The sequence below is a fragment of the Microcaecilia unicolor genome, chromosome 13 (genome assembly GCF_901765095.1).
Source record: "Microcaecilia unicolor chromosome 13, aMicUni1.1, whole genome shotgun sequence".
In the NCBI taxonomy this organism is placed as follows: domain Eukaryota; kingdom Metazoa; phylum Chordata; class Amphibia; order Gymnophiona; family Siphonopidae; genus Microcaecilia; species Microcaecilia unicolor.
Window position 1 is genome coordinate 23,479,525 of NC_044043.1, and position 13,589 is coordinate 23,493,113.

Consider the following 13,589-nt stretch of genomic DNA (forward strand, 5'->3'; position numbering starts at 1 on the left):
CAGGAATCTCCAACTGACGTTCTTCTGGGTCCTTGACTCCCACTTGGGGCGACCCTGTCGGTTCCAACAGGAAGGAACTAGCGCCAATCGGTTGAGGAGGTGGAGTGCGCATAGCGGGGCTTAAAGTTGTTTCCAAACCGGGGGAAGCTGAAGTCTCCCAATTACCAGCATTCCGTACCGGAGGCTTTCCGCCAAATTGATCAACTCCCAGTGGACGCACATATTGATCAATTGGACCAGGTAACGGGGAAGACAGTAGGGAGGCTCTGGCCATTATCTTCCCTCTATGTTTAGGCATTCTGGATCAGGAAGAGCGCGACTCACTGCGTCTTACCAGGACGCGGCCATCTTGGATCTCGGAACCCCTTGATTTTTAAGGAAAGACAGATGCACAAGAGATCTATGTATGCAGTGATATAAGAATGGGTTAATCTGTGTTTTCTAGTTACCCTGAGAACCAGACATATTTGGAGGCTATAAAGATCGGTATTAAAAACCCTTAATAGAGGACCTTTCTTAAATAATCAATTTTCCTTCTTCAGCTACACTTTTTATTAAAATGTAAACAAGATGTGAAAGCATTATACCAAACATCTTTCAAACAGATTTCTGAGGATATTTCTACTACTCAGCATTTCCAACCAGTGGAAAAGAGACGGCTGAGGGAGGAAATGATTGAGGTCTACAAAGTCCTGAGTGGCGTGGAACGGGTGGAGGTGAATCGATTTTTCACTCATTCAAAAAGTACAAAGACCAGGGGATATGCAATGAAACTGCAAGGAAATACTTTAAAACAAATAGGAGGAAATATTTTTTCACTCAAAGAATAGTTAAGCTCTGGAACTCATTGCCGGAGGATGTGGTAATGGCGGTTAGCGTATCTGGATATAAAAGGTTTGGAAGAAAAATCCATAGTCTGTCATTGAGATGGACATGGGGAAGCCACTGCTTGTCCCGGGATTGGTAGCATGGAATGATGCTACTATCTGGATTTCTGCCAGATACTTCTGACCTGGATTGGCCATTTGTTGGAAACAAGATATTGGGCTAGATGGACCATCGGTCTGATCTGGTATGGCTATTCTTATGTTCTTTTGTATCATCTCCATATATTTCATCTGCAAATATATGGCATACATGCCATTTAAATATGAACATGTGGAAAAGCTATATAACGAGAGCAGCTTCTGAGGGCACACACCACAGAAACCATCAAGAGCTAAGAACAGAAGCATATGCCATTTTGCCTTCTGTACCATACCTACTGTGTAAAGACCAGAATACAAAGCCATTAGGAACACTTGACTGAACTGCTTCCTATGTTGCCTTAAGTTGGGCCCATGAAAGGTTCTTACACTTCGAAGAAAATCTTATTTTTTTTAATTCCTTTCTATGGCTGCAGTTAGGCAGGTCCAGTCTAAGCAGTAGCGGTAGCGCATCCAATTTTGGGGCAGGGGATGCCCAAAATCTACTGCAGGAAAGAGAAGACTCTGAATTGGAACTCCTCTCATCTTCCCACCAACACCCTCCACCCATTCACTATCCAACCTCTACCAGCTACCCCCAATTTACTCCCTATTCACTACCCTAACTACTCACCCACACCCATTCACTCATCCATTAGCAAGTATGGGAGTCGTTTGGTGGATTGGGGGAAGTAACTAGGTAGGAGATAGGTGGTGAATGGGTTATCTCTAGTTTGTGTACCACAGTGTTCAGCCTATGTTTTATTTTTGTTTGTAAAGAATGCAGATGGAGTGAAGTTAACTTGGGAATGACTTTGTTCTCCCAGGTCCAAGGTGGTCCACTACACTTGGGGACCCCAGTTTTGTGAGATCCACTGGCAGAGTAACATAGACTAATGCTAGCTTACCTAAAGACTAAAGACAATCATGCACATTAAAAAAAAAAAACCTTAATTAATGTACTTCTGTGAATTGAGTAACACCAAATCCCTTCATTTAAATGGGACTTGTTACATTTTTATTCATGCTTTAGAGCACCTTTAAGAATTAAAAAAAATAAATAGTAAGTAACATTTAACTCACAAAAAAGAGCCATGCTTAAATACATCTTATTAAATACATATTATTACTACCAATTCACCTGAAAACGATCAACAAACTAAATAGCTTCCGCAAAGCCTTGAAAACCTATCTCTTTAACAAAGCCTACCACAAAAATCCTTAATGAATAGAACACAACCCTTACACTCCTTTAATCAGAATGTCTCACTGTATAACTGCATAAACTGACCCTCCTGTCTTTGATTACCCCTTTGTAACACCAATTGTATTTCTTCTCTGTTACGGTGATGCCATAACAGATGTCTGTAAGCCACATTAAGCCTGCAAATAGGTGGGAAAATGTGGGATACAAGTGCAATAAATAATAATAATAATCATCTATATGTAAAAAAAAAACCCAATAGTTACACTGGCACTAAGCCATGGAAAGTTGGCACATGTGAAGCTGAGGGGAGATATGATAGAGGTTTATAAAATACTGAGTGGAGTGGAACAGGTAGATGTGAACCGCTTAATTACTGTTTCCAAAAATACTAGGACTAGGGAGCATGCAAAGAATTTATTTGGATTTTGCTCTCACCTTTTTCAGTAGTAGCTCAAGGTATTCCCTGTCCCTGGAAGGCTCACAATCTAAGTTTGCACTGGAGGCAATGGAGGGTTAAAGGGACTTGCCCAAGATCACAAGGAGCAGCTGTAGGATTTGAACCGGGCACCTCTGGATCAAGATCAGTACTCTAACCACTTGGCCATTCTCCACCTTCCTTCCAAAGAAGCTACTAATTAGTAAATTTAAAAGAAACCAGAGAAAATATTTCTTTACTCGATGAGTAATTAAACTCTGGAATTTATTGCCAGAGAATGTGGTAAAAGCAATTAGTTTAGCAAGGTTTTAAAAACTACTACTACTACTATTTAGCATTTCTATAGCGCTACAAGGCGTACGCAGCGCTGCACAAACATAGAAGAAAGACAGTCCCTGCTCAAAGAGCTTACAATCTAATAGACAAAAAAAAAAAAGTAATCAAATCAATTAATGTGTACAAGAAGGAGGAGAGGAGGGTAGGTGGAGGCGAGTGGTTACGAGTCAAAAGCAATGTTAAATAGGTGGGCTTTCAGTCTAGATTTAAAGGTGGCCAAGGATGGGGCAAGACGTAGGGGCTCAGGAAGTTTATTCCAGGCGTAGGGTGCAGCGAGACAGAAGGCGCGAAGTCTGGAGTTGGCAGTAGTGGAAAAGGGAACAGATAAGAAGGATTTATCCATGGAGCGGAGTGCACGGGAAGGGGTGTAGGGAAGGACGAGTGTGGAGAGATACTGGGGAGCAGCAGAGGGAGTACATTTATAGGTTAGTAGAAGAAGTTTGAACAGGATGCAAAAACGGATAGGGAGCCAGTGAAGCGACTTGAGGAGAGGGGTAGTATGAGTAAAGCGACCCTGGCGGAAGACGGATACTTTTAGGATACTTTCCTAAAAGAAAGTCCATAAGCCATTATTAGGATAGACTTGGGAAAATTCACTGATATTCTAGGTTAAGCAACATAAAATCTGTTTTACTGTTCTGGGATCTTGCCAGGTACTTGTGACCTGGATTGGATACTGGGCTTGATAGACCTTTGGTCTGTCCCAGTATGGCAATGCTTATGTTCTTATGTGGTCTGGTAACATAAAAGATTGTATTGTTTAAAAATAAAAAGCCAGTTAAGAGTTTATCCTTTAAAAGAAATCATAAATATATTCCACAATCCCAGCTTTTCTATATGGGAACCATTTGCATATAGAATGTGCTTAATAATCCATTACTAATAAAATATACAAGTGGTCAGTCATGAAGACCAGCTGCAATATGGAATTAACTATGTGGACTGGAATATGTATGAGAGAGATCTTCCTCCTCCGCAGTGGCAGTGAAGGGAAGCAAGGCCTGCCAACTCTGATTAGCCCTCCGTGCCTCTGCTCCACTGAAGCCGTATCACTTCCTCTGTGTTCACTCCATCTGTCAAGCGCCTGCCACACATTCTATATTTAAATCTTTGACTGAGCTATGATTACTGAGGATCAGTTGGCCAGTGCTACAGATATTTTTAGCTCACAGCTAGACTCCAGTTTCTTTCCAAATCTGGCTGAGCAGCTGGAATTTGGATAAATGAAATGCTCCGTGTCCCCTTGTAACTCACTTCCTAAACTGGGCGAAGGAAAGGAAATGTGGATGCCAGCTAGGATCATTAACCCAGATTCAAGGCTCAACGTAATATTGATGTGTTATGCTGATTGTATTTTTAAAATTGTAAACTCCTTTGGGTCTTCTTTTAGGAAGAATGCTGTAAAAAGATCTGGAATAGATCTGGTGGTGCCAAGTTCTGTGCACTTTTTTCTGCGTGGAACTTATTAACTGATGCAGGAGAGTTTTATGCATGCGAAAATTCATGCAGACATTAGCGCTTAGTTCATTTAAATCCTAGGGGTAATGAAGGCATTAGTTATTGCCACACCTCAGTGCACAGAAGTAGACAATGCTAGATAATGGGTTAGAAGCAGTTAGCATATCTGGGTTTAATGGAAAGGGAATGGGACTTGATATACTGTCTTTCTGTTGTTTTTTGCAACTACATTCAAATCGGTTTACATATTCAGGTACTTATTTGTACCTGGGGCAATGGAGGGTTAAGTGACTTGACCCAGAGTCACAAGGAGCTGCAGTGGGGATCAAAGTCCACTGCACTAACCATTAGACTACTCCTGCTCTCCTTTTCCCTTCCCTTCCCCATGTGTGCAGTTTGGCTCCTCTGTCCCGCAGATCTAGTTTGTTTTCCTACCTTCCTCCTCTCACAACTTAGAGCCTCTCTCTCCTCTCCGCTCTGATTCTTCAAACTTTCTATTGTCAGCAGCTATTAGAACCGGCCTTCCCTGGCAGTCCCAGGGTTTTCTCTCTGTGCTGCATTCCTCCTGAGTAGTGAAAGGAAGTTGTGTCAGAAGGAAGGGCCCCAGGATTGGCTAGAGGAAGGTCCGTTATAATACCTGCCGGCAACCACAAAGTTTGAAAAATTGGAGCTATAGGAAAGAGACCCTAAAGGTGGGAGGAAGAAGATTGCATGGTCTGGAGGGGATTGCCGGACTCCCTGTGTCGTACCTGTGGAGCAGGTACAGCACACCAGTGTGCCACGGCACACTGGTTGAAAAATGAGCCTTAGGTTGTTGCATGAACCTGCATTATTTTTTCATATTAAATCTTAGCTGCCAAAGTAGACCTTTCTACTGGCTTCACTAGATCCTCCTGTTAAGCTTAGGTTCGAAAGTGTTTTATCTTGTTGCAGATTTTGCTATTGACAAAGAGTTGAATCTTTCTTGATGGCCTTTCTGCACTATCACTTACGAAAAAGTGAAAAAGAATTAGCACACCACTGATAACATCCCTTTTCTCAGAGTGCATTCACTGTCTATCCCCTCCCACTCAACTAGTTTCTGACCCAATCAGTCACTTTAGGACCCCTACCAGGAGTGCTCAGTTTATTGGTTATCTGTGCAGAACTGTGTGATAGGCCATGCTGAAAATCCAGTTACACCATTGCTCTCACCTGATCAAATTCTCTGGTCACCAAGTTAAAGAAGTTGAACCCATTCATCTGATGAGACCTAGCTCTAAGTAAAATGGCTCAACTGAAGTTTCCTCAAATACAGCCAATAGTATGTGCACACCCATCTCTTTGTCTCAAGAAAAAGGGGGTGGGGAGGGAGCAGTTCACATGCGTTTGATTTTCAAATGTACTTACACTCTCTTGCCTCCTTGTATCACCTGCAGAATTAGTTGTGGGATACTTGGGTTTTTAAAGAGAACCAAAATAAGTAGTTACTTTTTGAAAGCTTTTCAGCACATGTGTTAAAGGTACCCATGTTGTTTGGAAGTTGTTGGGGGAACCCAGGGGTGGACTAAGGGGGGGCCCGCATATTTTCTCTTAGCTGTAACCCCCCCCCCCCCCCCCCACACACACACACACACACACACAGTGCATTTACAGCATACCTTTGGCGGCAGAGATGCCCCTGAGTGTGCTGCCTCAGCAGCAGTAGAAGTCAGCTGTGTGCTACAGTCATTGAACTAAGTATGCGCTTGAGTGCCGGCATCAGCGGCTGAAGCACGCTGTCAGCTTTCGTAGTGGGCATCCTCTCCAGCCATTAAACCAATGCTAGGGGCCCAGGCCCTGGAGGGACCCCCCTCTCCTGTGGCTACACTCCTGCTTTTAATAAGATTGTAACAATAAAATATTTAATTGATTCACAGTTAGGTTTCCCTGGGGACTTTTTAACAATTACAATTTCATTGTTTGTTCCATTTGCACATATGAGCTTCTGGAATATTTATGCAGATGGTGTAATCAGGTATTAACATAGCAGTCTTTTCAATGGCTGATGTTGTACCATATGCAAATATATTACATAGTAACGTAGTAGATGACGGCAGAGAAAGACCTGCATGGTCAATCCAGTCTGCCCAACAAGATAAACTCATATGTGCTACTTTTTGTGTATACCTGACAATGATTTGTATCTGCCATTTTCAGGGCACAGACCATAGAAGTCTGCCCAGCACTATCCCCCGCCTCCCACCACCGACTCTGCTAAGCCTGCAAGACAGAGATCTGATGCTGAAAATAGCTTTAAAAATGCACTTTGGGACGTCATGACTCGTGATGTACTTACTGTAGTTTGTGAGTGTTTGCATGCCCGTCTTGCTCAGAGCTTTGTTGTATTTTGTTTAGACACCGTTTCCAGTAAGCTGCAGAATAACAATGTGTACACCATCGCCAAGAGAAACGTGGAGGGCCAGGACATGCTCTATCAGTCACTGAAGCTGACCAATGGCATCTGGATCTTGGCTGAGCTGCGGATTCAACCCGGGAACCCAAACTATACAGTAAGTTTCGTCCACTTGAACATTCTTGTGGGACCACATTGCTAGAGAGAGCTCTTCAAGGTGACTTTGTGGGGATCCATATTGCTCCACTTTCAGCAAGCTATAAAATAAGGTTAAATCCTAAACTGTTCGTCATTGGCATTTATTCTTTGGCACAAATCCATCCTCTTATTCCACTTTCCAGTTGCAGCTACTTATTTTTCTGAACCTGTCCAGCTTGTTTTCCACAGTTCATTCTAGCATCAGATGGCTGTCTCTTCAGCTAGCCTGAGACATTAAGGTCTTTATTTTAGAAGCTTCCCCACCTGTAAATAGCAGCTTTTACACACATGGAGAGAGACTTAGCAGCTTTCTGAAATAAGGGGGATCCATACAAACACTCTGGCAAGAGGGCATGGTGAGGGTGGACCAGCAGCATAAAGAACATAAGAGTAGCCATACTGGGTCAGACCAATGGTCCATTTAGCCCAGAATCATTTCCATGTAACTTCTTCGAGTATCCCCTAGTCTTTGTACTTTTGGAATGAGTAAAAAAATCATTCTACACCACTCAGGATTTTGTAGACCTTGATCAAATCTCCCCTCACCCGTCTCTTTTCCAAGCTGAAGAGACCTAACTTCTTTAGCCTTTCCTCATACGAGATGAGATCTATCCCCGTTATCATTTTGGTCACTCTTCTTTGAACCTTTTCTAATTCTGATATATCTGTTTTGAGATACAGCGACCAGAACTGAACGCAATACTCAAGGTGCGGATACACCATGGAAAGATACAGAGGCATTATAGTATTTTCGGTCTTATTCACCATTCCTTTCCTAATAATTCATAGCATCCTGTTTACTTTTTTGGCTGCCGCCACACCAGTGTGGATTCCCATTGTTCAAGACATACTGTATAAAGTTTGCTGGGAAGAAAGATATGGACATTGGTATTTACACCTGCCATGAGGTGTGCAAAAGGGAATGGCACATGTAAAGGTTTCAATTCACACTTCCACCAGTCTCACCACCACCACCAAAATCTTTAACTTTATCAGGAGTCCTTGGCGTCTAGTGGGAGCAGGAGCAATGCCCACTTGGTCCTGGGTTCAAGAATAGCTGTCACAATTTCTAACAGTAATCTTATGGGGTCATGCTGCCATATAACAGCGTTTGGAGATTACTGCTAGGCATTATGAGGCCACTTTTGAATCTTGGGCCTTCAAAGCGGGAGCGAATGGGAATCTCTCCTCCTCCAGCAGGGTCCCTCTGTAAGGTTAGGAATCGTATCAGGGGCGATTCAAGCAACTGTGATAGCAGGAGCAGAGATTACAAAAGGCTACACCCACAAGCATATGCAGCCACACAGAGATTTTCAGTGTATCCCCTTTTTAATTTTAGTGGCTCTTATCTGAACCTTTTCTAGTTCTGCTGCATGCTTTTTCGAGAGAATGTTTTGAGATTATTCTAAAAGAAATGGAGAACAAAAGTAAAAATATCATTATGTCTGTGTATAGGTCCATTTTGCAACCACACTGAGTACTGGGTATAGTTCTGGTTGTTCTGTTTGCTTTTGTTGGCAGCCACAGCACTAAATCCAAGATATTTTTATTTTAGTGGTGACTCTTATCTCACAGACTCACATCTTTTACCTACAGTTCAGATGATTATTCTGTTATGTGCATCACTTTGCAGTTCATCTGTCATTTATATGCCCAGTCTCTTGGCCTCACTGGGGCACTCCATTAGTGACCTTTTTCCATATGGATAGCTAACGATTTAGGATCCCAGAAAACATCAATGGCAAACGATCTGCAAAATCCAACGTGGAAAACAAACTAGCAGATCAGTATAATATCCAAAAAGACTTTATTGAAGATACCGTATATGAAACAAATGCCTGACACAGGCCGTGTTTCGCCCAACAATAGGGCTGCGTCAGGGGCTAGTCTGTATCTTTCTTAAATAAGATCGGTATCAAATTATATATCAGAACAAGGATATAAGGAATCTTCTTCATAAAAAACCAGCATGAGCAGCACAAAATAGAATATCCTGGATAACACCAGATAATCAATGAATAGTCTTTGCTAGCAGACTATTTTGTGCTGCTCATGCTGGTTTTACCACACACTATGGCAATGAAATCTGGAGTTTAATTATATGTTTAGTGAAGTGATATTGTCTCTGATTTGTTTTAAATGTACTACTATTGTGTGCCCTCTAGTTTTTGTATTTTTGGAAAGAGTAAACAAGCAATTCGTGTCTACCATAGCCATTTCTTCTTCAAGCTGACGAGCCCTAGTCTTTTTAGTCTTTCTTCATAGGGAAGTCATCCCATCCACTTTATCATTTTCATTGCCCATCTCTGTACCTTTTCTAATTCCACTACATCTTTTTTGAGATGCAGTGACCAGATTTGCATACAATGTTTGAGGTACCATCGATACAAAGACACAATAATATTCTCATTTTTCTTCTCCACTCTTTTCCTAATGATTCCTAACATTTTGTTTACTTTCTTAGCTGCCACTGAACATAGAACAAAGGGTTTCTTTTTTTTTCTTTTTTTTATCTCTTTATTGGTTTTTACAACAATTTTAACATCTCAAACCACATAAGCTATTCCCCTTCAAACATAATATCATTACATCTCTATTAGTTACCATACATCCATTTCGCGCTAACATTCCCCCATTTCCTCCGTTCATCCCTCCCCATTCTTATTACCCCCCTTCCCCTCGTTTCCTGGTGGCAACCGTAGTAAGTCTCTTTTCTGTTTGTATGGTTCCCAGATTTTCTGGAACACATGAACCAGGCCCTTCCTCACTGCTGTCAGTTTAGTCATCTGATAGATATACTCCACCTTATATCCCAGACTTTGCATAGAGGGCATCTCCAGCTGTTTCCATGCTCAGGCCACCAGCATTTTGGCCGCAGCAAAAACTTGAATCGCTAGTTTGTGTTCCTGTATCTTACACCCCTGAGGTCGCTCATGTAGTAAACAATACTCCACTTGTCTAGAGTAGCCTCCCTTTCCTAACGCATTAACCACATTCACAACCTGCTCCCAATATTTTTGCACCTTAGGGCACCCCCACCATACATGCATAAATGTTCCTTGTTGAACAAAGGGTTTCAATGATAACACCAAGATCCTTTTCCTGGTCAGTGACTTCTAATGTGGAACTTTGCACCATGCAGCTATAGTTTGGTTTCTTCTTCCTTACATGCATCACTTTGCATTTGCTCACATTAAACGTCATCTGCCGTTTGGATGCCCGGTCTCCCAGTCTTGCAAGGTTCTCTTGCAATTTTTCACAGTCCTCTTGCGATTTAACAACTTGAAAAACTGTGACATACCAAATGTAATCACCTCATTCATTATTCCTGTTTCTAGATCATTTATAAATATGTTAAAAAGCATCGGTCCCAGCACTATCTACCCTTCTCCATTGAGAAAACTGACCATTTAACCCTACGCTCTGTTTTCTATCTTTTAGCCAGTTTTTAATCCAGAAATATACTATAATACCTTTATCAAGTTTATTTCAAATTGACTGTCCCGCCTTCAGGGCAGCTTACAATCTAAAAAGCATAGGATAAAATAGGAGTGAAATAGGTTGAGGACAGGACAATGAAAAGTGGGGTAAGATGGGTGGAACTGTAAATGAAATAGAACAGCAGGTGGAATAAAACACGAGGAGTGCTTCTAGAGCAATCAGTGCCCATTCCAGACCTATCTTTGGAAATGAGAACTGAGAAAGTGAGAAAAGAAAAATTGCAGGGGAGAGGGGACAGGGTCAAGATGGCTGCATGATCCTGACCGCAGTCGCGGAGTTTTTTTTTTGTTGGAGGTTTTTTGTTTTTTGGGTTTATTTTCCCCTGGAATATTGTGCTGCATACTAAGAAGAAGGGGACAACCCAGCTGAGGTAGAAGAATGAAAAAAAACTTCAACAGGGGACTGATCTCCACCTGTTAAACTTTCCGAAATTGCTTGGTATGGCTCCCTTAGATACTTTCAAGAAATACCTTGTTGATATTCTTCATTATTCCCCAGATCAGATACAGGGCCGTGCCAAGGGTCTGTGGCGCCCCCCCCCCCCCTCGTGAAAATGATCGCTGCCCTCCCATCCACGCTCCTCTCTCCCCTGCCCTCCCGCTCCCATGTCCTAACTGCCCGCCCTCTTCTCCCCCCCAACAAGATCCCTTTTAAATTTACCTCAGTCCGGCAGCGAAGGCGCAGCATCAGTGAAGGAGGCGGGCAAGTGGCGCTCCTGACGTCTCTACTAGTCTTCCCTTCGCTCAAGTCATTTCCTTGACGTTAGAAGAAGGCGGAACACTGAACGAAGGGAAGACTAGTAGAGACGTCGGGAGCGCCGCCTCCTTCACTGACGCTGCGCCTTCGCTGCCGGACAGAGGTAAATTTAAAAGGGATCTTGTTGGGGGGGGAGAAGAGGACGGGCAGTTGGGACATGGGAGCGGGAGGGCGAGGTAAGCATGGTGCGGCGGGGTGCCCCCCATAGGACGGCGCCCTCCTGCCGTGCTTACCTCGCTTACCGTGTTGGCACGGCCCTGATCAGATACCTCCAGTTACTAAGTCTTAACTTTTTGTCAGTTTTCTCAAAGACTGGAAGCAATACCTCTCAAGATATGGCTCAAATGGAAGAATGGTTGGAGAATGAAAATGGAGTGGATTTGAATAATTTAACAGCTTCTTTTGGAAAATACTAAAAGGTTTTGGAACGATCATCTTTACTGATGATTTTCATGTTTCAGCAGGATTTAAATTCTCATCTTTTTTTTTTTTTTTACTTTAAAAGATCTCAGAAACTGTTTTTTGGACAAACAATTTGGCTTTTTCTAGCTATAACAAAAGTCCCATACAAGAGAGGAAGAAGGCCTTTTTGGCATTAAAACAACAAGTTAAATATCTTTCTGTTGAGTTATCCTTGTAAATGTGTGATACATTATGTGGGTGTTAAGTATATCTTTTTTGCTCCTGATCGTTGAGTTAAAAAAACTATCTTTGCCTTCTACTTAAGTTTGCAGATCATGTTGTAAGACCTGGGAGTTTATCATTTTAATAGCTTTTCACGATTTCTAAGTTTACCCCTTTTGGGCAAGGCAGTTGAAAAGGTGGAATCCACTACTCTTCCAAACCCCCAAACTGTCCCACTCCCTTCATAACTGCCCCACAGCATTAAAAAAAAAAAATTCCCCCATATCTGCCACACCTCCCCACAAACAGCCCAGTCTCTAAAATCTACCCCCCTGCAACTTCGTCATAACCCTGCAAACTGTCTCACACCCAAAAAAATATCCCCTTAAACTGTGACACCACCTGTAAATTGCTCGCATGAGTTAAGACTACCTCCTCCCCCACCCCCAAAAAATAACCCCTAGAGAGTACATCACACTCCAATACTATCCTACCCACAACTGACACAAAACCCCATAGATTGCACCAACTCCAAAAACTACCCCACTGCAAATGCCCCTCCATGCCCAAATTGACCCACACTGAAAACTAGTCCCCCTCTCAAACTTGCCACCCCATATATCCTTCCCAATCCCAACTACCTCCCGATTTACGCAACCTATGCCAAGCACACACACACACATTTTCAAGTTCAGTTTTAATTGATACATTACCTTCAAGAAAAAACTATCAAGGTGGATTACCACTACCCTTACTCCACACACCAAGTCCTTTAATTAAATGCACCTGAGCTACTTTAGCCTTCACCTTTTTACATAAAACTTCTGGCTTGTATATTGCTCTGCTGGGTTAAAGATCCTCTTCAGCTGGACTGCAAGGTTTGCTAAATTGCTGCTTCTGGTAACAGAGGAGTGATGTCAGCTTATCCTGCCCAGCCATGGCAGAGGGGAGAGTTAATGGCCCTGCTGCTATTTTTAAAATAATGCACCTATTTAGGATTTGTTTGCCTTGTGGTCAGTGAAGAATGTTTGTGAGGTTGTATTTCGTGTAAATTAATCTACTAATTATACTTTATTTTTCTGGATGTTATATTACAGTGTATTTTTATTTACATTTTATATTGTACACCATTCTGATATGATTAACAAAGCGTGGTTAATCACATTTATTTATATATTTAAAACAATGTTTATAGCTTTGTCCATTGTGACATCTGAATGAGTAACAACCAACATACATTATGACTTTACAATCACATCAATAATATTACTCTCCTTTCAATCACAAAAGACATACATACAAATTCAATATATGTGTAACCATCTCACTTAACACAAACTGCAAGAAAATAATAATTCATCCAAAAATTCTTCTAGACTCAAAAGATCAATATAGTTGGAAAAACTAGTTACATATCAGCTATCAGATAATACAAAACTCAACTAAAAGCTTGAGAAAACCAAAAAACTTTTAGATCATTTTCAAATCTAATAAACATTAAAATCTCTCCTACTACTGGGGGAGGAAAATTTACATTGGTGCTGTTTGTGGGTCTGTTGCTACATCTAGAGACCAAGAATTGAAGATAGGCCCAATGCCTAACAGTTTGGGAAGAGATGGGCTGTGTTAGTTCTATGTCAGATTATCCTGGCCAAACTTCACTGATCAGGCAATTTATTTTTCTCTGCAAAAGTCATCAAAAGTTGTGAAGACAACCTGTGACCACCTAAACTT

General features: G+C 41.8%; 1 protein-coding gene across 2 annotated transcripts in view; it reads left to right on the forward strand.

The window, feature by feature from the left end:
• AP2B1 (adaptor related protein complex 2 subunit beta 1) overlaps window positions 1-13,589 on the forward strand; it is a 383,465-nt gene that overhangs the window by 357,028 nt on the left and 12,848 nt on the right. For both annotated transcript variants that reach the window (XM_030222393.1, XM_030222392.1), the window contains one exon: window positions 6,779-6,933. In XM_030222393.1, coding sequence (XP_030078253.1) covers window positions 6,779-6,933 — 155 coding nt within the window. The remainder of the gene's footprint in view (window positions 1-6,778; window positions 6,934-13,589) is intronic.